General features: G+C 39.8%; 1 protein-coding gene across 2 annotated transcripts in view; it reads left to right on the top strand.

The window, feature by feature from the left end:
- Positions 1-23814, top strand: part of ITGB6 (integrin subunit beta 6) — a 73647-nt gene extending 49833 nt beyond the window's left edge. For both annotated transcript variants that reach the window (XM_045558958.1, XM_045558959.1), the window contains 4 exons: positions 5965-6062; positions 10742-10861; positions 15917-16083; positions 21655-23814. In XM_045558958.1, coding sequence (XP_045414914.1) covers positions 5965-6062; positions 10742-10861; positions 15917-16083; positions 21655-21753 — 484 coding nt within the window. In that variant the 3' untranslated portion in view covers positions 21754-23814. The remainder of the gene's footprint in view (positions 1-5964; positions 6063-10741; positions 10862-15916; positions 16084-21654) is intronic.
- The last annotated feature ends 580 nt before the right edge of the window (positions 23815-24394 follow it).

Genomic DNA, 24394 nt, shown 5'->3' on the forward strand with positions numbered 1-24394 from the left:
CTGATTCATTCCTATCTATAGACTCACAGAGGCAGAGACAGAAAGAGAATCTTAGCTTTCAATTCCCTCCCTCTTCTTTGCCACCCATGCTCTTTGGCTCCTTTCCTTGGTTGTCACTGTACAGTTATTGTATATTGTATTTTCTTTTATACCATATGAATAATAACAACCCTCCCCCCCCCATTTTCTTAATGAAATTGGGGCAAAATTTGTAGCTCAAGTGAAGCAAGTCTCCAGAAAGGTTGTTACGATATTGCAGTGTATAATGTATTATGCAGCAGATACGCTTAAGCAGTTCATATTTTCATCAACTCTAGTCCCCCAAATGGTGACATTTGCATTTCTGATGTAAACAGAGTGAGAAAATCAATTTTTCACTCAGTGGTTACTCACCATACAGGTGTCAAAACTTCTCTGTCACTGTCTCTGGCAAACTAATACATGTGCCAGGAGGAGCATGGGGACATGATTAGAATTATTTGAATAGAATCTAATGTAAAATGTCCTGTTAAGATTCTTGTTTCTTTTATTACTTTTCCATTTCATCTTCTCTGTGAACATGATTCAATCTTAAATCTGATTTATAAGATATGAAATTAACAATCAAAATAGTTTGACTTTGGGGAATCAGGTAGAAGATCTCCTTGGTGTTTATGTTAGTTTTGAGATGAGTTCATTTTTCCATTTATTCATGCAGGTATTCATTTATCAAATAGGTCAAATAGGTATTAAGTACCTACTGTATGCTAGGAATCATGTTAGGCCATGGGCATGCAGTAACGACTGAAATGGTTATAGTTCCTATATTCACAGCTTCTGAAAGTCTAGTGGGAAAGACAGACTTTTTTTAAGTGATTACGTTGCTATCTGTGCTGACAGTTGCAATAGGGGACATAGAGGGTACTGTGGGACTAGATGGCAGCAAATAGGGCCACCAGACCAGCTGGTGCAGCCATCACATGCACAAAGGGGTAGAGATTTTAAAATCTTCACCAGGCCTCTGCAAAGCCACTCCAAACAAATATATAATCTGGGGAAGTTTCTTAGCAGCTCTTGAGTCCATCAGAGCTTTGGGAGCACTTTGTTTGGTGAGAGGTACCAGAGGAGGAAGGCACAAGGGAAAGAGTCCTCCCTGCTGCACAGCGGGTGGTCTGAGGGTCCGCTGTGGTCGCGGTGGTGGTGGTGGTGGCTGCTTTCCCAGGTCCTCATCCCCATCGCCTGCCACTTCTGACTCTAAGCCACCCACAGAACAATGGCAGTGGCTGCACTGAGGGTCCCAGCTCAGGTTTCCATGACTACAGAAGCACACATGAACCTCACAAAGGGCTGTGTGACCTCTGAGGACATCACCATTTACTTCTCACAGGAAGAATGGAACTTCTTGATGAGGCTCAGAGGCTCCTGTACCTTGAGGTGATGCTGGAGAACTTTCCACTTGCAGCCTCACTGGGTTGTGAGCGTGGAACAGAGGATGGCGAGACGCCTTCTGAACAGAATGTTTCTGTAGGAGTGTCACAGTCTAAGTCAGGTCCATCCACCCAGAAGACTCACGCCTGTGAGATGTGTGTACCAATCCTGAAAGATATTTTGCTGGCTGATCTATCTGGGCAGAAACTCTGCTTGATTGGAGCATGTGCAAACCGTCACCAGCGCCAGAAGCATTCGGCTGCAAAGAAACCCTTGAAGAGCGACGTGGACAGAGCCTCACATGTAAAGCACCGCCTACTCCAGTTAGCAGGGACGACCTTCCCTAGTTGGGAAGTTGGGAAGGACCTCCTAGCCATGTTGGGGCTTCTGAGGTCCCTAGCCTCTCCCTAAGGTGGGAAGCCCAACAAAATCACGGAGTGTGGGGAGGACATTCACAGTCAAAAATGTCACGACAAATCTGGTGAATGTGGGAAAGCTCCCAGGCACAAACACACCCCTGTTCACCGCCCAGGAGTCTACTCTGGAAAAACGCTTTGTGAGCATAGCCAAGGTGGCAAAACCTTCCTTGGCAAGTACTTGTTCAGCATCAGAGAGTCAATACTGGAGAGAAGCCTTGGGAGTGCAGCAAACGTGGGAAATTCTTTACACAGAACTCCAGCCTTGTTGACCGCCAGAAAATTCACACTGGAGCAAGGCCTTATGAGTGTGGCCAGTGTGGGAAATCCCTTAGCCAAAAAGCCACCTTTGTTAAACACCAAAGAGTTCACACGGGAGAAAGGCCTCATAAGTGCAGTGAATGTGAGACATCTTTTAGTCAAAGCTCCATCCTTGTTCAATGCTGGAGAATGGATGCTGGAGCAAGGCCTTGTGAGTGTGGCCAGCGTGGAGAGTCCTTTAGACGAAAGTCTGGCCTCATTCACCACCAGGTAGCTCACATTGGAGAAAAGAGGAGTGTGGCAACCATGGGAATTCCTCTAGCTGATGTTCCATCCTCATTCACCACCAAAAAAGTCACCACAAGCAGAAGGCTCATGAATGCAGCAGTTGTGGAAAAGCCTTTAACTCAGAGTCTAACATTGTTCAGCTCCTGAAAGTCCACACTTGGGAAAGACCTTAGGCCTGCAAGGAATGTGCTGTCTCTTCAGTATTCTGGCTCTACAGAGCTTTTGTGAGGAGCATCTGCCTGAAGTTTAACCTCATACTTTCAAATCTCCAGAGCGGGTTGATTCTGCATAAGTTGCAGGCGTGCGTGAGGCTTACAGGAGCTGCTCTGCATATTCTAACCTGCTCAAGGCCCTTGGCAGAGTGAAATCACTGCCAGTTTCTCTGGTAGAACCATCTCCCTCTACCACCTTGCACAGTGGACATCTGTCACCCTGATGTGCTTAAGGCAAGGCAAGTCTGTGCTCATTCCCTCGAGGAAATTTTGAGCTGTCTGAGCCTTTAGGGGGACTTCATTCCTTTTTCTGCCTGATTAAAGCATACACCTGGCCCAATTTTGGCCAGGAGCACCCAACCTGGGTTCTGCTGGAGGCTTATGTAGAAGGCTTCCCTTCTTCACGGAAATTCCTGGTCTCACATGACACTTGTTGGTAATGTTTCCAGTCTCCAAGTCATGGAGTGGTAACTGGCTGCCTCACATTGCTCTGGTCTGTGTACTAATAAAAGCCTTTCTGTTAAATCTACCTGTAATCTTGGGGTTTTGTTTACTGTGTGGGCTGGGTACAAAACAGGCTCTATATATGAAGGAATGGACAGTTTTTGTGGGGACCTCAACTTTGTGGGCTTCTGCAGGAAAAGTGAAATTACAGAGAGTAGTTCTCTCACTGGTTCTGGTCAAATTTACTTTGCTGCCCAAGACCTCCTAGGAAACAATGCAAGAATTTTGTTGTCCCAATTTGTGGCCTGCATCCCCACACTTTCTGTGAGACCGGAGTTCATCCTGAGGAAAGGTCAGCTATCGGGTCACACTCCTGTGCTTCTGGGAATAGGATGAAGTTGTTCTGTTGTTCCCGAAGGATGTCACATAATGCCCCACACTGTTGAGAAGAACCTTTTCACGAGATTCTACAAGGATGATATCAATCATCCCATGGGCTGATGGCACTCAGAAGACAGTGGGAGTCAGGTGTGAACCATAGTTGGTACAGAAATGCCAGGTGTGGAGGAGCCTGCCACAAACCAGATGGAAGGCACATCTTGTAAAAGTGCATTCACAAATCTTCCAGTGACTGTGGCTGTGAGCAGTCACAGGACCTAGAAATCTGAGCATGTCCGATAGCTGAGGTCATTGTCAATTAAAATAATCTAAAGGTTTTGTGGAGTCTTGTGGACTTTCTGCATTGTTCACCTGAAGTCCATTGCTGTAGAGGTGAGAAAATGAGGAGAGAAACAACAGAGATCCTATAGGCCAGGGAACAGCTTTTGTGATTCCACCAGCGTAGCTTGCTTGTCTGTAATTTCTGCATTGATGGGTGCAGGGCTGCGGCCACCCCCCCACCCCACCCACCCCCCGCCACCCCCACCCCCCCCCCCCCCCCCCCCCGCCATGAGGAAAGAGCTATGCAAGCAGCAGGGGGTTGCCACGCCTTCTGGTTTCCAAAAAGTAGATCAGATATTTTATTTTGAACCATGTTTTGCAAACTTTCTTGATACATAAGTGACATACAATAGTTTATATGTGTTTATGGTGTATAATTTGAAGAATTTTGTTATATAAACTCATGAAATCATCACAATCATGATCATGAACATATCTGTGATTCACCTCATGCCCTTTTATAAACTCTGTCTGCACTCCCCAGGCCTGCAAGCATCCAGTGATTTACTTTCATTCACAAGAGAATAGTTTGTTTTCTAGAATTTTATGTGAATGGAATCATAGAATGTTTACTCCTTCTTGTTTCTGATGTTTTTCACACTGCATAATTATTTTGAGATTCATCAGTATTACCTAGGTGAATTGTTCATCATTCTTTTTATTGCTGAGTAGTATTCTATTCTGTGGATATGGCATAATTTGTTTATCCATTCATTTCTTAATGGGCAGTTGGGTTGTTTCCAGTTTGGGGCTGTTACAAATAATGCTACTATGAACATAGGCATAGAATTCTTAATATGAATATGTTTGTTTTATTTCTCCTGTGCCAATAATACAGTGTGTGTGAATGCTTCACTTTTAAAGAAACCACCAAGCTGTGATTTAAACTGTACCCATTTGCATTCCCACCAACAGTATGTGAGCACTACATTCTTGCCAGTGCTTGGTATTGTCAGTCTTTTTAATTTTAGCTGTTTTAGTAGCTGTATAATGGTATCTCTCTATGATTTAAATTGCATTTTTCTGATATTCTGTGTTATTGAACACTTTTTATGTGTTTATTTGCCACCTCTACATCTTCTTTGGAAAAATGTTTATTAATGTCTTTTGCTTATTTTTAAATGGATGTTGGGGATAATTTCCTTTTCATTAATAAATAGACACATATAACAAAGACAAAAAATATTCTAGATAAATGCAATATACTTGCAATACGAAGGCAACTTCACAGCAAAGCCTCTATCCCTACTGCCACATAGGTTGCTGCTCCTACACCATTCCTATAGGAAATCCTGAGGCTTCCATCGCAAGGAATTAACTGGCCTAGAGTTAGTGAAGGCTTGACTAATGAAGTGAGGTTTCAGCTGAGATTTGCTGAGGCATGGGTGAGGGTGAGGGGGTTTCAAGCACTTGGAAGAACGTATGTATCTATAGGGGCAGAGAGAGAGGAAGCGTGATGTGTCCGCAGTGAGAAAACTTGCTGTTTTGGGTTACCTCTAAGAACAATCTATTGGCAAAGTGATTTTTCAGCACAAGATTAATTCAAGATGTGAATTTTACTTTGCTCTATAGACATCTTTAGAGTAGTTTAATTCTTGGACTGTGTTCTTGGAAATATACTTGTCCTATAAGTAATAATCTTTAATTTAGAATCCTGTATTAATGAGGATCCAGGCTCTAATATTCCTTTTAAAAACGCCTTCATCGAGGCTTGGACTTATTAAAAAAGAATTACAGAAAAGTGAATTTTAAAAATAATCGTATGTGACATACACAAAGACCACTCATCATTCTTAGAATTCTAGTTAAGATATAGACCATTTCTTTTAAGAAATGAAAAACTCTGTCTAGTCTCTAATCGTATTTTAGGAACATAAGCTATTCTTAGGAAAAAGTAAAATGAAAACATAGCTAAATCAATTGGTTTTTGTGGTTTTGTTTTTTTAACTTAACCAATCAGAAGCAATCATTACAGATAAAGAGTATAGTAGCTATTATCAAGGCTGGCTTGGGAAACATTGATTACTGAGTAAATTCAGAATAATTTAGTGTTCTCTTGGATATCGCTGAACTATCTTTCTGAAAGTAACCAAAGATAATGTCACCTATGAGACACTCCTGTAGCACAAACTGCAACAACAGTAAAGCAATATTTCAGCTACGTATCTGTATCCCACCAACATGAACTGACACGAACTCTTGAATACTGTCCACAGGAGCTGCATCGAATGCTACCTGTCTGCAGATGGCCAGCCCCGAGAAGAATGTGTGGACAAATGTAAACTAGCTGGTGTGACCATCAATGAAGAAGAAGGTTCTACTTGTCTTGAATTGTTTTTATTTCCTTTACATAGTTCTTGAGAAGCATAGTTCCTGAAACTCTGTGAATCAAGGGCTTTTTAGTAGCTCGACCTTATTTGTACCAGGGCATTAACTCACTCACATTCATTTTTTAAGAGTAAAGTATTCTACAACGCTAAAAACTTGATGGCTTGGGACAGGACATGAGCAATTTAAAGTCATGGCTATTGTATTTGACCTCAGTTCTGTTGGCAAGTTCACCTCTGCTTAGCAAATGCAATTGCAGAGAATTCCAGAATGCTATATTTTTCAAAGTAGAAAGAAAGAAAATTGAGGAAATGGCTAAATGTTAGCCTCCAAACCTGAAATTGTCTTCTGTCATCTGATTGCCTTATTTCAAGATAAGATAAAGCCAGCTGTAGAACCATGTTCCTGATAGCAGCTCCCAGATACTGGGTAGTCTCTGGTCAGTGGTCAGTAACCATCCCCCACAATATGCCTTTACTCCCAACCTTCCAAACCTGGGCTTTCCATGACCACCCTTAATTCCATGTTATTTCACCCCCCAAATACAAGAAGGGCCTGTTACCTTTAACTGCTGAGCAAACTCTGCTCTTGCTTTCATCTGTCATTTTAAATTTAATTACTTAAAATCAGATTCTTTCTAATGGCAAAATTTCACCTCAATTATTTAGCTTGTATTTTAGCTGGGAAGGCCATTTAAAAAATAGTTTCTAGACTTTAAAACAAAGATAATGACTGACTATTCCTATACAGACAATCTGGGAGAATTTAGTTTTGTATCATCCCAAACTGTCTGCATTATCATGCTGCTTAAGTAGAATCGTTACTCTGCACGCATTAGCGATGTGACCAGGATGTATCTCAGGTGAAGCGAAATAATCAAGACAATAATTTATGACCCTCTAAGATATGTATCTTGAATAGATGGAATTAGAATATGGAAATTAATTTGTTTCCAAAATGGAATAAGTTAATGACCTTTATATTGCTTTGAAAATGACTTACATTGTTTCAAAATTGAGAGTTCTGTCTGCACAGTTGCATTGCCCTAGATGGAGGGACAGGATTAGTGCTCATGAATCCCTCATCTGTGCTTTTCTGGTGACCAAAGATAAACATGCCAAATAGCAGTAAATTGGACAAGATGGTGTGTGCCTTATACTAATGCGAAAGGTAAGATACATTACAACACTGAGGAAGGCAGCATTTGTGGACTGTCCACATTAGTAACTAGTGTAGAGTCTCAGCACAGCCTTCTGGGTTCATTTCATAGCAAGCAGTGGGGATATTTACAAAGTGTTTCCCCAGAAATAAGTAGAAATTGCAGACAATGCCCTGCAAATTACTAGAACTGAATTCACTAGCAACATGGGAAACCTACTGTGTTGAGGGAAAAAGGAATGAACCTCGCAAACATATAAATCATGATGGTGTGAACCGTGTAGTTATTAATACTATATTTAGGCATACAATTTTCTGAATAGATTATCATAAATGCTTGGATTTAAGAGGAAGACAAGGGTTCGAGTGGCATTTAAAATATTTTCATTATTCTTTTTGTGTATTTGACTAAACTGTCTTCAAAATAGGGGGATATAACTATTTCTAACCCAGAAATGGAAAATAATAATTGGATTACTAATACCACTTAAAGCACTAATCTGGAAGAATTTGTCAGACTGTGATTTAAAAAGTCACGTTTTTGATGAGCCCTTTTATAAGTCCTGTTTCCAGTTACTCACCCAGTTATGTCATTGATCATATCCCCCTGAAATTATCACACTGTATTTGCCCTTCCATACGGTCTTTTAGCAAAACATCCTTCCCCCAACGAGGTCATGGAAAGTAAATTAAAATAAGCTTAACTTTACAATCTGTATGAATTGTTCCTCAATTCTGCTGTGGGTAACTTGGGTGGACACATTTAAGGATGAGACTTAACTTCATTCGTTCCATTTTACTGAGTCATGCTTTTGATTTACCCCAACATTTATGCACTCAGAGCATTGTTACTCAACGTGTATTTCATGGAACACTACCTCTGAAAGCATCAAATAGAAAAAAGCTCCCAGGATCATATAAATGTTGGAAATGGGAAACTAAGTTTTAAATTTTTTTGCAAGACTTCTGAGATTTGTTATGCACGTTGAATTAAATGTGTATTGTGAATCATTAGGAGAGGTAAGGGGAGGAATTAAAGTAAAAGAGAAATTCCCAAGTTTATTTGACCATAGAACCTTATTTTTTCCTCTTGGGAAACTATTTTCCTAGAGAACTGGTAACTGATCCCAGAGCTGGGGTCTTAAATGATGGTCGTCTTAACTCAGTGGTGCCGGTTTCTATGTTCCACATCCTTCTTGGACCTTCCCAGACCCTACCTCTTCAATCCTGTTCTCACATTTCTTCCTTCTCTAAGTATGATTTCATGGACTGCCTGAGATCTCATTTTCATTGTATTATTCCAGAGGAGCAACTCTGAGCACTCACAAAGGAGGGTAAGAAAGAAAGACCCATTTTTTTACGAACAAGGAAAGAAAACCTTACCAGCTAATTATGCAAATCTTTGGTTGCACATTTGATAATACTATTCAATACCAAAACACCACAGAATGGGCTACATCTAGAGCTGTAACAGTCATGAAAAGGACTAAAATAATTAAAGCAGTACAGGAGCTGTGACTCAAAGGTCATATTCTCAGTTCTATTAAAACTTTAAATAATCCTGGCAAGTAAAGTAAGCCTCCCTGGGCTTTAGTGCACCTATCAGAAAGAAAACAAAAAAAGCAAGATTAATATTACTGAACACAGTACGATAAGCCATCCACATATTTTCTACCTGAGAATAAAATTTTCCATTAAATATACTCAGGGGAGCAGAGTGAGCCTACTGCCACTGTCATGGCAGAGAGGGGCAGAGGAAGGAAGAAAACACTCCAGTAAGGAAAAGCATAGTCCCCAAGACTTCACGAATCCTAGTTAATTGAAGTGATGATGTAATATGGAGTGCAGTGAAGGCCACGTAAAATAACCAAAGTGTGACTTATATAGGCAGCGCCATGTGCAATTGAACACATGAAATAACACAAATCTCACTAATCAAGTGTTGCCCAGAGGTTCCCAAATCTCTTAATCAGAATCGTCTTCTTAAAAATGCTTATTAAACAGCTCCCTAAATGTACACGCTCCTGTACATACCACCAACCTCTCTGATGTGAATACTCAGGGCTGGGTCCCCAGAATCTATGTTTTGAAAACACCCAGGTGATTTAGATGATTGCAAATATTTGGGAATGATCATATTAGAATGACTTGTAATTAGATTTCTTAATATTCCCATGTAATAGATGCTTCTACTGGGTTCAAAAACTGTGCACTTAAATCTATCATCTGAAATCTTATTGATAATGCTAGATGTTTTACCAGGCCCTGTTTTAATAGATAACACAAGGTATAGGTCTCACAGACCCTGTCAAGTTTTTATCTTATAAATTAAATGCAAAAACGACAACTTAATATTTCTGTCTTTCTATGGATATGGTATTTTTATACCAAATAGGCTATGATTTAATTTTTCTTTGTTAGAATCAGAGAAACACGTGGATTCTGTAACACTTTTTTATTTTTAAACTAACGAGATGGGTTATAAGCCTAGGAAGAATATGGCCAAGATTATCTGGACAGTCCCAGTTCTAACAGTCTAACTCATTGTGTCATAACACGTTAATATTGGACCATATGTCTTAAAAGCGTTAATTTAGAGCAAACTCACTCTATTTACAGGTTTCTAAAAAAGCATTTGTAACTATCCTTGAAAAGTCTCCAACTTAAAAGATAGGAGAACTGTTAATCAAGTTTGTCTTTTTGTTTTGTTTTTAATTAGGAAAATGCTGCATAGTTTTGGCCTAGGAGCTGGACCACTAGAATTTTTGATAAATAGTACTGACATCTCAGATTGGCCTTTTTACTTTATTTTCTATTTCTGTCATGACATTTATTTTCTGCCTCTTGAATAAGCTCAATAAGAAAAAATTTCCATTTGGAAAATATTTGAGGAAAACTGGATTTTTTTTTTTTTTAATTAAGAAAGGAGCTATATTCAATGATAGACAAACTCTCATTCTGTGTTCGTTTTTCTTTATCCTGCTGGTCCCTGAGCTACATAACACTTTGGTCTCAGTTTCCTGATATTAATTTATATTTACCGTTGTGACAGTATGTGGGCAGGGATCTTGATTATGCCACTGGGAGAAAGGCCCCTTTAAAAGTATCAGTATCAGTTTGTACTACACAAAAATGTAATTTAGACATCCTTCCAGATGCTCTCAGCAAGGAAGAACATATAGCTCCCTCATTACCATAATCAGGGCCATTCTATTCCCAAGACAGCTGTGGGTACCTGCCTTGAAGTACTTTCACTTTATTGAAATCCTGCCCACATGAGTTTGAGAGGTACATTTGATGGTCAGTCCTGATTGACCACATCTGGAACTATTCTTCTGGAACGTGACCAAAAACTAAAACCTGACTTGGGAAAAAAACCTAAGCCTTTTCTACTCTTATTCTGCAATACCGAACATTCTAATTTGCATATTAAACTGACTACTTTGCTGTAAAAATAATCTCTTTTGGAATCTCATTTAACCTAATGAATGACTCCTTTATCTGCAGATTTCTCAAAGGATAGTTCTGTTTTCTGCTCTCTGCAAGGAGAAAATGAATGTCTTATTACATTCCTAATAACTACAGATAATGAGGGGAGAACCATCATTCACAGCATCAACGAAAAAGGTGGGTGGCTTGCCTTTCGCTGTCAGTGGCAGGTGATGCTACGGGGGAGAAGAGAAAACAACCGGGAAGTCATTTTCGGTAGCTTGTCAGGAAAGACATTTCCAATTTTTTGATGGAGTGCCTCTACTTTCCCAAGGAATGAAAGATATCTGTTAAAAGGTTTGATACGTTCCAGTGCCTCTTATGAAGACCAGATAACAAGATGACTTGTATTTGCACCGATCATCGTCTCCCTGAAAGCTGGCTGCTGAATTGTAGAAACGTGAGCGGATTAAATGAAATGTAAATGAAAAGTATGTCTTTAGGAAAAGCTAACAGAGAGGTGTGTAGCAGTTTTTAAAGTGAGTTGGAATCAGGCAACCCTTGGTTCAAATCTGATTAATAGCTGCTTGACATTCTGGAAGATACTTGCCTCTCTGGGTCTCTGTTTCCTCACCTGTAAAATGGGAAAGATAATAGTACTTTCTTCTAAGTGTTGACTCAGGATTAAATGAAATGGTGCACATAAAATATGTGACAATATGTAACTGATGGTAATGGGTCATTAAATGCTAATGCTGAGTCAGAAAACACTCCAAGCAGCAAGTGAGGGAGGCTGTGATCTATAAAGGATATCAAGGGGTCCATCGCCCCTGTGGGTTTTTATCCACACGAACTCATCGAGTCAGTTTGGGATTTGGGAAACCCTCAAATAAAAATTTCATATTCAGTGGAGAGAAAAGTTTATATTAAGTAGAGAAGAACGTAATGGAGAAGGTACTTTTGTTGAGACATTTTCAAATTCTAATGGGTATCGGATTCATGGGGGAAGCTTGTTAAAAATGCCCATATCATATCCTGAGTCAGCAAACCTGACGTTTGGCCCAGGACCCTGCATTTTAACAAATGCCCCTGGCGACTCTGATCCAAATGGTCCCCAGATCTCCCTTTGAGTGACTGCCCTAACAACCCTGGCTGCGTTCCCACGTACTCACGGGTGCCTCTCACATTTTCTGGCTTCAATTAATGATGTATTTCTCTCCAAACCGTTCCTGCAGAAATGACAGCTGCGTCAAGTCAGACCTCATCAGACCTTGTCGGCAACCTCCTTCTCCCACAAAGAGCTTGGAGCTTAAGTTCTGTCTCAGACAATAGGGCAAGGGCAGGCTAGCAGGCAGCTGTGTGTTGTTACATGTACTTGTTTACCATGTGCCGATAAAATGTGATACGAATGTGCTGATAAAATAGTAAGTCCTGAATTTGAAACCAAAAGTATCAACTTGATATCACTTAGCGTAACAACCAAAGCAATGCCAAGGTAACCAAAAAGTAGGTTCAAGACATTATAACCCAATCAAGAAAACATGATCAGAAAAATATCCCATCACAGTGCTGAGGGAGAGGGAGAGAGAGAGGCTGGCACAATCCAAGAAATGCGAAGATGATTGTGAACTTGGCCTTGAAGCTCAGGTGGGCAGAGTGCTCCAGGAGACTTGCTCTTGAAAAATCTCATTTAAATCGATTTCTTTGAAACGCATACATAAAATACATCTTCAGGCCATTAGTTTAGGCAACATAAGGTGAAGGCTGCTGTGCAAGGAAGACTTACTTTATAACACAAAGACACTTTCCTCCTCATTATCTGTCTCATGAAGTCCAATTCTCCAGCTACACCCCATCCCCTGTTTGTGACTGTGGCAGTGGTTTTAGCTATCTTGACATCAAAGCCATCCCTGATAATACTGATTCTATTGAAAACATGAGTTCCAGACAACAAAAATTTCCAGAATCAAGCCCTGTTTTAAGCTTGGAGGCTTTTGTATCTAGTTGGTGATTTTTTTTCTCAGTGAAACATGCCTTTGGCTGATCAATGCCTCCTCATTACCGAACTGTTGTCTATTCTTTTATTCTTCCACACAGTATGAGTGGCACGTCAATGTGCCATCCTTCAGAGCACACACAGATGCCCTGATGCCTTTTTATTGTGGCAGTTTGTTAGCCCTGTGCTTTTGTAGTCTGGAAGGGTGAGGGACAAAATTACCTCCCTGAGGCTTAACAGGAGTCACCTGACAGCTTCAAGGATGCCTCTTCCTCAAAACAGACTCACATTGTTGGGGAGGCCTGGCACTTCCAGGAGCCAGGATAGGAGAGCCTGTTCCCCCAGAAGTCAATAGTCCCTCCCCTCTCACAGCTCTAAGACCAGAGAATCCCAACGTGGCCAGTTGGAAGCTTGGGTAGAAAAGAGGCAAAATGAGAAAGGAGGAAGGGGTGAAGGAGGTTAATGATTCCCAGGGTCCTCCAAGCAAATTGAAAAAGAAACTGAATGAAGAGTCACCACCAGGGTGCTTGTGGAGAGCTCCATTCATCTTCTTTCTTACGTCTGGAGGGAATTTCAGAGCTTAAGAGCCACATCAGAATCAAGGCATGAGAGTTGGGGAGCCTTCCTGGCTGGAAGGTGCCTTCCTGGCTAGAAGGTTCCAGAAGAGTGCATTTGTTGTAACAATAGTAATATTAATAATATAATAGTTCTCATTTATTAAGCCCTTACTAACACCATATGCCAGATGTTGTTCTATATGTTTTACGTGTACTAATTCACTTAATATCCTCAACAACCATATAAAGCAAGTACTACTATTAGTTTTGTTTTACAGGTAAGGAAATTGAGGCAGAGACATTAAATAATTTGCTAAGTCTTGCAGTAATTAAGTGCCAGGGCTGGCTGAGGAACTCCTGCAGTCTGGCTCTTAACCACTGTACTCTACTGCCTCCCACTGGCTGCACAATCATAACAAATACCTGAATGGCAGAAAGATGTGTTAGACCAGCCTTGTCCAACAGAAAACTGTTATGCAAACCATATATGTGATTTTAAATCTTCTAGTAACCACATTAGAAAGTGAAAACCAACAGGTGAAATGAATTCTATTTACAATTATATCCAAAATATTGTCATTTCAAAATGTAATCAACATAAAAATTATTGATGAGATATTTGACATTTTTTCCATAACCAAGTGTTCAAAATTAGTGTGTATTTTAACACTGGAAGTACAACCTAATCTGGGAAAGTCACATTTCAAGCGCTCAACAGGCACATGTGGTAGAGCTACCAGATGGGCAGCACAGCAAGGTGAGATACTCAGGACCTTAGGAGCAGGTGCAGCACCAACCTGAACTTGAGGGCAGAAAAAGGGGAACAGTGCACATCACACACAGTGATAGAGGTGACCCTCTTCTCCCACCAAGAAATCTGTCTTCAGTCTCAAGAAATATCAGAGTATGAAGGGTGAAGATCTCTGTTGTGTAAGATCTGCTTGGGCACATGGGCCAAAATCTTTTCTCGAGAAATGTACAAGTCCCAGTAGCCTTAATTTCTTCAAATAATTACCTCTGCCAGTCTGCACCCATTTCTCCTTTATTCCCTACTGGAGAGCCCTCCTAATTCACGTCTGGCGGCAGGGTCTTAGCAAGCTTCATCTTGCTATGAGCAGGAGCATGCTACACCCCACCCCAGACACTTCTTAGCCAAAGATGTAGCCAGTGGATATTCTCATTGACATGAGCCTGCTATTAATACTTTCTTTGCAGGAGTGTTGCTAGCCTATTAGAGGCAGCCATGGTTCATTTGCTATGCTAGAATACAGTCTTTAGATCTTCCTACTATAATAGCTATGTCATTAGCTCCTTTACTTATTTTTGCATAATCTCCTTGCATGGTTTCTTGGCCAAAGAATAAAAGTGTATGAGGCCAGGTATCCTGCTGTTAGAGGGTCATTAGTCCCACTCAGATTCAGATTGGCTATAGATCCTTACCTTAAAAGCAGCATGACTAGTCCTATGTGTTTCACTCTCTTTACTAAATATATAAAAGCAATAAGAGGATAAACTAAGAGTGATTCATTTCCTCCCCAGATAATATGGATTTTGCCTCACTTCTTGCAGAGGGACGCAGATATTTAATGATAATTTCTTTGTGTGATTTTTTTTCCCCAAAAGCAAGAGGAGAGCTTAATTACAATGTTTCATTAAGAAATGTATCATCTCCTAGGCATATTGCAAGGATTATTAGTCATTCTGCTGTCAATGAGGGAAGGTACTGTGTAATTGCAAAATTATATTAATACCGTCAATAGAGTCAAAATAACATTTCATAGGATATTCAAGTTGAAAGGACCATCTACATCTAATTTCCCAAACTTCTCTGAAGATAAGAATCACTTGGAATACCTTTAACAATAAAAAAAAAAATTCTTTGGCCTCATCCAAGACCCACTGAATCAGAATCCTCTAGAGGTCATCTAGGAGGCTGTGGGTTTAATAAGCATGAGCCTCCTCAGCTTTTTGTTATCATCTGAAAGTTCTGGAAACACTGAACTTTGTTTTACAGATAAGGGTCCTGAGGCTGAGAGATACTGAGGGACTCGATGGAATTCACACAGCTACTGTACATCAGATGGGAACTGAACTCGCCTCTCCTGACTCTGGTCCAGGAACTTTCCAGGAAACCATAGCACTGCGTTAGGGTTCAACAAAATAGAACTGAAAGCCATCATTGTCTTCTGTCTATTAAAAAAAAGAGCAGCAAATAGTAATCTTTCAGGAGATAGGCTGTATATAATTTTTAATGTAATCTCCTAGACTGCTCAAGATTCAAGAAGATCTGTGGAAAAGTAATTACGTGTGCCACACACACACATTTCATTTCTACCTTATTATGTACTCACAAGAGACCATCTTTAGTGATAAAACTAGCCTCGTTTTTGGTCCCTTAAATATTCCATGTGCATTAGTTGTCACTCTTCTGGATTCTAACTCTTAAGTCAGCCATCAAGTGTGTATCCATTTTCTTTGAATAACTAAACTCTTCCTTCATCTTTTGTTCTACTTTGAAGGAATGCAGGGCTATCCTTCAACAAGTTATTCATTTTTTTAAATTTCAGCAAGACAAAGAGGTGTCAACATTTACCCTCTATTGCATAAAAAGCGTGGATGGAAAATCCAATGAAAAATGTCTTTCCTACATCAAAACGTTAATTGTACCACCTTCTTATCATAATTTTCTTGTTTTCACAGATTGTCCAAAACCTCCAAACATTCCCATGATCATGTTGGGGGTTTCGCTGGCTAGTCTTCTCATCGGGGTGGTCCTACTGTGCATCTGGAAGTTGTTGGTGTCATTTCATGATCGTAAAGAAGTTGCCAAATTTGAAGCAGAACGATCAAAAGCCAAGTGGCAAACGGTATGTGAACACTTAGGGCTACTCCTTGCCTGGAGGAGAAAGAGCCTGGTGGAAGGGACTGGGGGGCTCAGCTTCCCTCTGCTCTAAGCGGCAGTTCCATCTTACGTTCTCTCTCTACCACTCTCACCATGACCCTAAAGGTTTTGATTTCTGTTCTGCATTGGGGGCAAAAGAACCTCCATCCACTATCTGGACCTAGATGGCCCTCGTAACATATTTGTCTCTCAGTGCAGGGGGATTGCCGCCACTCTGGAGAGTCTCGTTAGACTCCTGAGGTAGCTACTTAGGGACATCGAGGAAGCAGATTTTATTCAGTACTCCTCACCACTGGGAGTATCCCTCAGGCTCCATTTGATAAAGCATAAGTGCTCTATCTAAACATTTTTACAAATTGGTTAGGCTAAAACCAATGGAATAACGTGCGATAGTTCATGCCAATTTCTACGGAAATACTTGTTATGATATAATGGGTTACAAAGCAAAGTTGAGAAGATTTTTTAAATACCATGCAGTTAGTTTTTTCTTGAATAACATAAATTTTAAGCAGCTCCTTGAAAAAAAAAAAAACCCCAACGTGTCAACCTTTAAATATATGGACTCAAGAGATATAATTTAAGTGTCTTCTCTTCACAGGAGGCAAACAGAAAACAGAACTGCAGTTTTTTGTGTTTCTTTTCCACTGGAGAGATAATTACATTTCTAGAGATCCATAGAAACAATTTCATGGTTTTAATTTCATCTCTCTATCTCTAATGGTGTGTCCAGCTAGCTAAAAGCAATTATCTTACATTGCTGATTCTACAAACAGTGATATCACTGGAAAAAATACAGACAAACACAATGCTTTTGGGGGTTCACGGGCCCCAATACATTGAAGTTAACACTTTTTTCTCTAAACCTATAGCAATATCTTCAATTCCTAAAGTAAATGGAATTTTCCATTTTGGATAAATTTACCTTGATAAGGGATGTTTATATTTTATGCAGTTATTTCAAACTAATCATCATATATGGTGCAGGACAATGGACAATGAAAATTTTCATCTATTTTATCTTCCCATTAAAAATGCCTTTAGAAACGACAAGCAGATGCAACGTATGGATCTTGTTTGGAACAATACAAGTATAAAAATACATTTTTAAGACAACTGGGAAAAGATTAATACAAACTGAGTGTCAGAATGATAGCAAAGACATATGGTTAATTTGGTTAGGTATGATAATGGCGTGATGACTTTGCAAGAAAATATCCACATTTTTTAGAGATGCATACTGAAGGAGTGACAGGATAGGAAGGCTGGAGTTGGCTTTGAAATATTTCAGCCACAAAAGAGAGAGGGATAGCTGAAGTGGGTGGCAAAATCTTGATAATGGAATCTGGGTGGTGGGTCTATGGAAGTTAATTAAACAGCTTTCCTCTTTTTGTGTATCTCTGGATGTCTCATAACTAAACAGAATTCTTCGGGCAAGTAAATTGTGGGTTTGCCGTGAGTATATAATTTCTCCATTCCTAACTATGTAAAATGTAACCAGACAGGTTAGCCTGACAACTCAGAACACAGTGCTAATGAGGCCACAGTTGTGGGACAGTTAACTTCTGCTGATCCCACACGCACAGATGTTATTTTTAACTTTCACCAACTGTCGAGCAAGTGCCTGGCAATGGTGAGAAGGACAACCAGGCCAAAGAAAGGGGTTAAGTTGGCACAAAGCAAAAACAGCAATCAGTTGAACCACCACCAGCCCTGTGAGATGGTCTTGGTATTCCCATTTAGAAGTCAAGTAAACTGAGGCTCAGAGACATTAAGGGACTTTCTAAACTTTCAGTGCATGGTGGAGAGGAAGCCCTAATTGTTCATTGTTCTTCCAAGCACAGTCTTTGGTTGACCATTCCAGAAATAATAAGCAGATGTTCCGCAAACAAGCACTTGGGCAATTATGTGATGTGTATCTACTAACTAGCACATTTTAATGTTCTCATACAAAGGCATGAGTACTGACAAATGATTAATATCTTTAAAATAACATTTTAATTAACAGCTAATTTCCCCCCAAACATGAATTGTTCTCCCTCAGGATGTAGAACATGACTGAAATTCAAATGCCGAATTTTTACTCTTTCTTCATCTGAAATGGGACAAAAACATGCATTAAACAGATAAAAGCATAAATGAAAAATATTATTCCCTTGTTAAATTGAGTTTCTTTGAATAACAAATGTTTGATGTTCCTGACTAGATAATGACTGGGTAATAATTATTCACTTGGATGCAAAAGAGTTTTAATTCAAATAATTCAGTTCAAATTTCACTAATCTATCCTGCAAGAAAAAAAAATGTTTCTCAGTGCACACATATAAGGGTCTTCAATTTAATTCAGTTTTTATCAAAAACCTATTTCTTCTTCAAGAGGCGAATTTGGTCTTTAAAACCCCAAGGGACCTGCAGGGACTATAGGGACAGCTAGGTCTCCTGACCCATAAGAACCCATTGGACCCTTAAGATAACAGAGCTCAGGATGGAAAGATCTTCACTCTTACCTCTTGCAACAGTTCATTATAGCTATAAAGAAAGGTTACCTTTCTATTATGCTTTTAGAGTAAAAATAACACCCCCTCCCCATATACTCTTTATGAAAACACAAATGGAAGATATTTAAATTCATCTTTGATTAGACCTTTTTTCTAGGATGACAAGTCATTAACTTGAGGCAAAAAGATATCCAGCTTGACATTTCTTGCAGTCGTGGATTGATTTTGTACTGTGCTAAGCAAATCAGGTCTGCATTTGGCAGTTAGACGATCATTAAGGAAGCTCTGGGTCATGACAGAGAGCTTTCTTATTACCACTTCTTCAGGGCTGAAAAATGTGCCGTTGCATTTGCAGCACTCACAGCCTAAATTAGCAGTCCCAGACTCCTGCAGGAATCCGCCTGGGCACCCAGATGGTTAGGGGAAAGCTGACCTTGTCTGAGCAGTGGAGTGCAGACTCATCCGGAATGGAGCAGGACCCAAGCCTGCATCTCCACGGGAAATCTTGTGTAGGGAGGTCGCACCTGCATGTCACTAGAAGAGGCAGTACTGGACATTTCCACACTCCCTCCTGCCAACACAACCGATGTGGGTTATCACCCTGGTTATCATCTGGAGGTCAGGAAACATCCTACCACGCACACCCCCAACAGCAATATATACTTGCTCTTGTTCTGCTTTTACGCTTCCATCCTACCAGCCCACTACAGGAGAGTCTGCTTTATCCAACACCCTCTATGTGTGATGGCCCTATAACCAGCTTTGCAAGAGATCCCCAAAATATTGCAGACCTGAATAGATGAAGTTGCTTTAATATACAGAATGAAAACTACATAATCGAAATTAAATATTCAACTAAGTATCTACAGACTAACATTGTGTTATTCTGTCAATTGCAACTGAAATCACCTCCTTTACAGTGCGTATTGATTATATGAAGTGTGAGATGGGGGTGCATTTCAGTATGTTTGACATGATGGGGGGGCCCCCACAAACCAGCACCTGCTCCCGCAGAGCTGAGCTGGTTCTGCTCACAGCCCGATTCCTCTTTCAGAGTGTCTTTTCTGTCACTAAGCTCCCTTTTCCTCCAGGACAGGTTCTACCATCCCCACCAGCCTGCACCTCTTAATTTTTCTATCTTGCTTCTTCAGTTGAGTCCCTTATTCAACTGTAACCAACTAGCTTCTAGTCTCTAATATTTAATAGAATTCCATACATCATTTTTATTTGCAAATGAGACTCTACATATATCTGAGATCACATCAGTCCACCTTCTGCCTTCAAAATCCCAAGTTCTTACGGCAGCGGGACTATGTAAGAAGTGCAGGTGCCTCAGAATACCCAGGCTGATCTCAGGAGTAAAAACAACATGGCAGCTTGGCCATCACCCATCACCCACCACCAGCCAAGGAACCTCTTTTCTATTTACCCTCATTATAGAGATAGCATCTCTCTTCAAAGACACATGAAGAGAGATAATGTCACACAGGCAGAGGTCAGGCCACTGGCTTGGGCAACATAAAAATGGGAGCAGGTGTGATTCCTGCTCACAATGAGGGCACAGCAGCAAGTCCAAGGGCAGTGAGTGGGAGAGGGCAGGGAATGTTTCTCAATTTTATTCAGTACTCCTGAGAGCTGAAGGAAATGTACTGAGAAGGCAAATACAATGATGCTTTTTAAACAAAGCTATGCCTGGAAATTGCTAACATATTTCCAATTCATGGAATAAGGAGACCAAAGTATAGTATTTTATAACTTAGAGGGTCAGAGGTGGTACCTGGACCCCATATACACTAAGTAATGAGCTCAGAAATGTTGAGGGAAAATATCTTTATAACCCCCTCCAAGACCTAAAAGAAAAGTAAATTCCAAATGTGAAGAAAAGCTATAAATAAGAACTAAAAAGAAGAGGCAGCATTTATTGAGCATTTACTATGTGCCAGGCACAGTGCTACAGTACTTTATCTCATTGGAAGAGAATGGCACTTTGTTAATCCCTCTTTTCGAGCTCAGGACACAAAGGCTCAGAGTTGCTTCAGTAAGGTCACGTGGCAGAGCTGGGTTTGAACCCAGGCTGTCTGATGCCAAAGCCTGTGTGGTCAACCTTGGAGAGTGGGAGAGAAGCAATTCTTGTTCCTGTCTAGAACTAGAGAGGCTTGATCCTCCTGGTCCTTCTGGCCACAGCACCACTGCTATTGGTACCTGGAAGCACATCTACAGCCCAAGCAGCACAGCTGAGCTATCCAGGCATCGGCACCCAACCTCCCCACTTCCTGAAGAGCAAAGCCATTTTGCCTGACCTGCCTTGGGAGGGCCATTCTTTCATGACCCCAGGGGCCCCCGCACCAGTTCCCCAGTGTCTTGCAGTTCTCTGCTTTACACACTGTTTTATCAAGTCAGCAAAAGCCAACTCATTTTTTTGCCATCCAGAGTGTTAGCTGTCCTGGGGATCTCTCCCTGCTCTTCCCAAGCACCCAGTTGTTCCCTCTTCTGAGTTTTGATCTCATTTTAACAAAGATTATTTGTGCCCTTGTTTGATGCCTCTCACCAGCAACATGTTTCTTAAAGGTGTACTTTGTTGTTCATTTTTGTATGTTTCTACCAGTTTCACTTGTCCTGTTTTTTACTTTTTTAGCTTTCATTTCACTTTTGGCTCACCTATCGGTGTTCATGCTACCCATTCAGTAAATACTGGGTACCTACTCTGGGCTAGGCACTCTTCTCAGTGATGGGAAAACAGTGGTGACCAAAACAGCCAAAGTCTTATTTTCTATTCCTGAATTAGTGCATTTCCAAAAATGGTAAGATTTTTAGAATATGCACTTATGGGATTGCTTCTGCATATTAAAAAAAATGAAAATGTACAAAATTTAAAATGCTAACAGTGTGAAATATCAAAATAATCAAAATTATTCCAATGGTTTCCAAGACTGAGCTTGACTCTCCTTTCCCAATTTGAGCTATAATGAAAATAGAGACAATAAAACAGTATAATAACAAAATGTACATACTTTCATTTGAATCTTTTTTTTTTTTTTTAGGGAACCAATCCACTGTACAGAGGCTCCACTAGTACCTTTAAAAATGTAACCTATAAACACAAGGAAAAACAAAAGGTGGACCTTTCCACAGATGGGTAGAACTCCTGCACGGATGGAAGAAGTCTGTTTCACTGATAGGAAACGTTAATGCACTATTTAATTTTTCTTTCTTTGTTGCTTCAAAATGAGGTTGGTGTAAGATGATAATAGGTCATTTGGAGATCAGTCATCCTCTATATGAAGGTGAGAGACTGTGTTGTCAGGTTCAAAATAATCAAGAAGAGGAATATCCTTAGCAAAGAGGTGACTTTGGGGATCATTTGAAGAATACTAACTCTGTTGCATTAGTACCTCAAGAAATCATCAAAATGATTCATGGGGGCCTGATTTCCATTTGAAAAATGTTCGAAATTAGAATCTCATTTGTTTTAGGAACACAGCTACTTGAGGTCTTTGTCTCAGCAAAGTCACAAAGCCCGTATGTTCACACTGTATATCCACACCCATCAATTATTTCTAAACTGGTAGTAAATCTGCCATCTCATAAAGGAAGATTTTTTAAAAATCTATGAGAAATGAGATTCTGATTTTACTTCAGCTGAGAGGATGCAATTCTTCCAAAGATATGCCAAATTTAAGACTGAAAATGAAGTGTTAATAATTTCTGTGAATTTGTACGCACCTAAAAGTCAGGTACACAAATAAGTATTTTATTTGTTTTACAGATGAGGAAGAAGTAATTTATAAATTAAGAAGTCACCTGTAAAAAACAAAGATAACAACCCTATCATTTAATTTATTTTTAAATTACCTAAAAAACAATCTTCTGCACTGGTTTCTTTTTTGACCCTGAGTTTTCAAACTACAACTTCTACCCTATTTTACAGTCTTCTAAACCCCATATAAAAGTTTTCATTTCTTTTTTTAAAACTTACTTTAAATGGTCACATAATTTATTAAAGACAGCGCCACTAATTTTAAAAGAACATGGATTAAACAGAATACAGTTTTAAATGGTTTCAAATCAAGAGTACACAAGTCCCTCATGAATTATAGGCTTTTTAATCAATAATCTTTTCCCAACTGCATAGCCCAACTTACACATTTCCACTACATTGGTGGATATGCATCATATATTCCCTTTAAGAAGTTAAGATTTTACCTGCAAAATACATGTGCACAATTAGGGATCCATCAGCTGATTAAAGAGATGGACTCCGTAGAATATTATTTTTTATGGTTATGACTCCTTTACAAAGCACTTTTATCTCCTTTGATCCTTGTAAGGAAACTAAAGCTCAGAGAGTGAGCAGCACTGGGTTCAGAATCCAGATCTTCTAACTCCAAGCCATTTCCTCTTCCCACTGCACAAAACTGCCTCTTCTGTCAGTGAAATAATAGAAGGATTGTGTTCGTTAAGCAATAACTATCATTTGTTTGAAAAGGTAGTGAGACTACAAATAACATTTAAACTACTGAAATATATTAGAATTCTCTACCATCTCTAAAATGTTTATTACTTTTGATTAAATTGTAATGTGAAGCCTTTTACTAGGTGAATAGATCATTATGTAGTGGAGGCTTTGCAATTGTCCATTGAATCATCAGCATAATCTATAATTGTCTTCAGTTCTACCAGATAGATCTGTATACATTTGACCACTTGGAGACTTCCTTTTTTTCTCTCTGGTTTCTAAATAACTCAGGTATATCAGACATTTAGGGAGGGCATGGCTATATGAAAAGAATTACTAAACAATCACCTTGAAAATCTGAAGGGCAGATGTGCCCCTCACGTTCCTGATTGTTGCCCAGAACTTGGGGAAAATCTATAGCAACGTGCAAGCTGCAATACTGATGACACAACAGTACTATTCTCTACATGGACTTATTGTGGTATTTTTTATATTATTACTGAAATGGGATTTTAGAAAATAGAAGTTTCCTTTGAGTGTGTTTTATAGGGAAGGTAGAGAAGAATCTGCTCTTTCTCTGAATACTGTTTTGACCCAAGGCAGGACCTTGAAAAGGCCAAAACATTAACAGTAGTACTTCTGTTCACTGAAGAGTTATGTTACATGAAGATAAATTGGTTTTTTTGTAAGTTGTGTTATTGTATTTTGTGTTGATATAAATAAACATGGTAATTTAAACAATGAACCTTAGATGGATGATAATTCCTTTTATTTACTTGGTACAATACCCTCTTTTTGGATTTCTGGATCCCTCTGTGACCTGCTCTGACTGCCTTGCTGGTCTCAGTCTGGGGCCAAGAGGAACAGAAAGAGAATACCACAGAAGGCAGGAGGCGGCAGGGAATGGGATGTGATTTGATGCCTGGTTATGGTATTTACGTCATGAGGCCTTTTAAAACAGGCCTGCACGTTACCCCACATTTTAAAAAATCAAGTTCTTTAGGGTTAGTGTTATGAATTTAAATGTATCCCTCTCTACCCACCTCCCCAAATTCACGTATTGAAGTCTTAACCCCTAGTATATTAGAATGTGACTGTACGATTAGAGATCGGCTCTTTAAACAGATAATTAACTTAAAATAAAGTCATGAGGTTGGGCCCTAGTCCAATATGACTGGTGTCCTTATAAGAAGAGATTAGGACAAAGACATAGGGAAGACCATGTAAAGACACAGGCAGAAGATGGCCATCTGCAAGCCAAGGAGACAGGGCTCAGAAAAAAACCAACGCTGTTGACACTTCAATCTTGGACTTCTAACCCTCAG

This window comes from Lemur catta, chromosome 8 (assembly GCF_020740605.2).
Source record: "Lemur catta isolate mLemCat1 chromosome 8, mLemCat1.pri, whole genome shotgun sequence".
NCBI lineage: Eukaryota > Metazoa > Chordata > Mammalia > Primates > Lemuridae > Lemur > Lemur catta.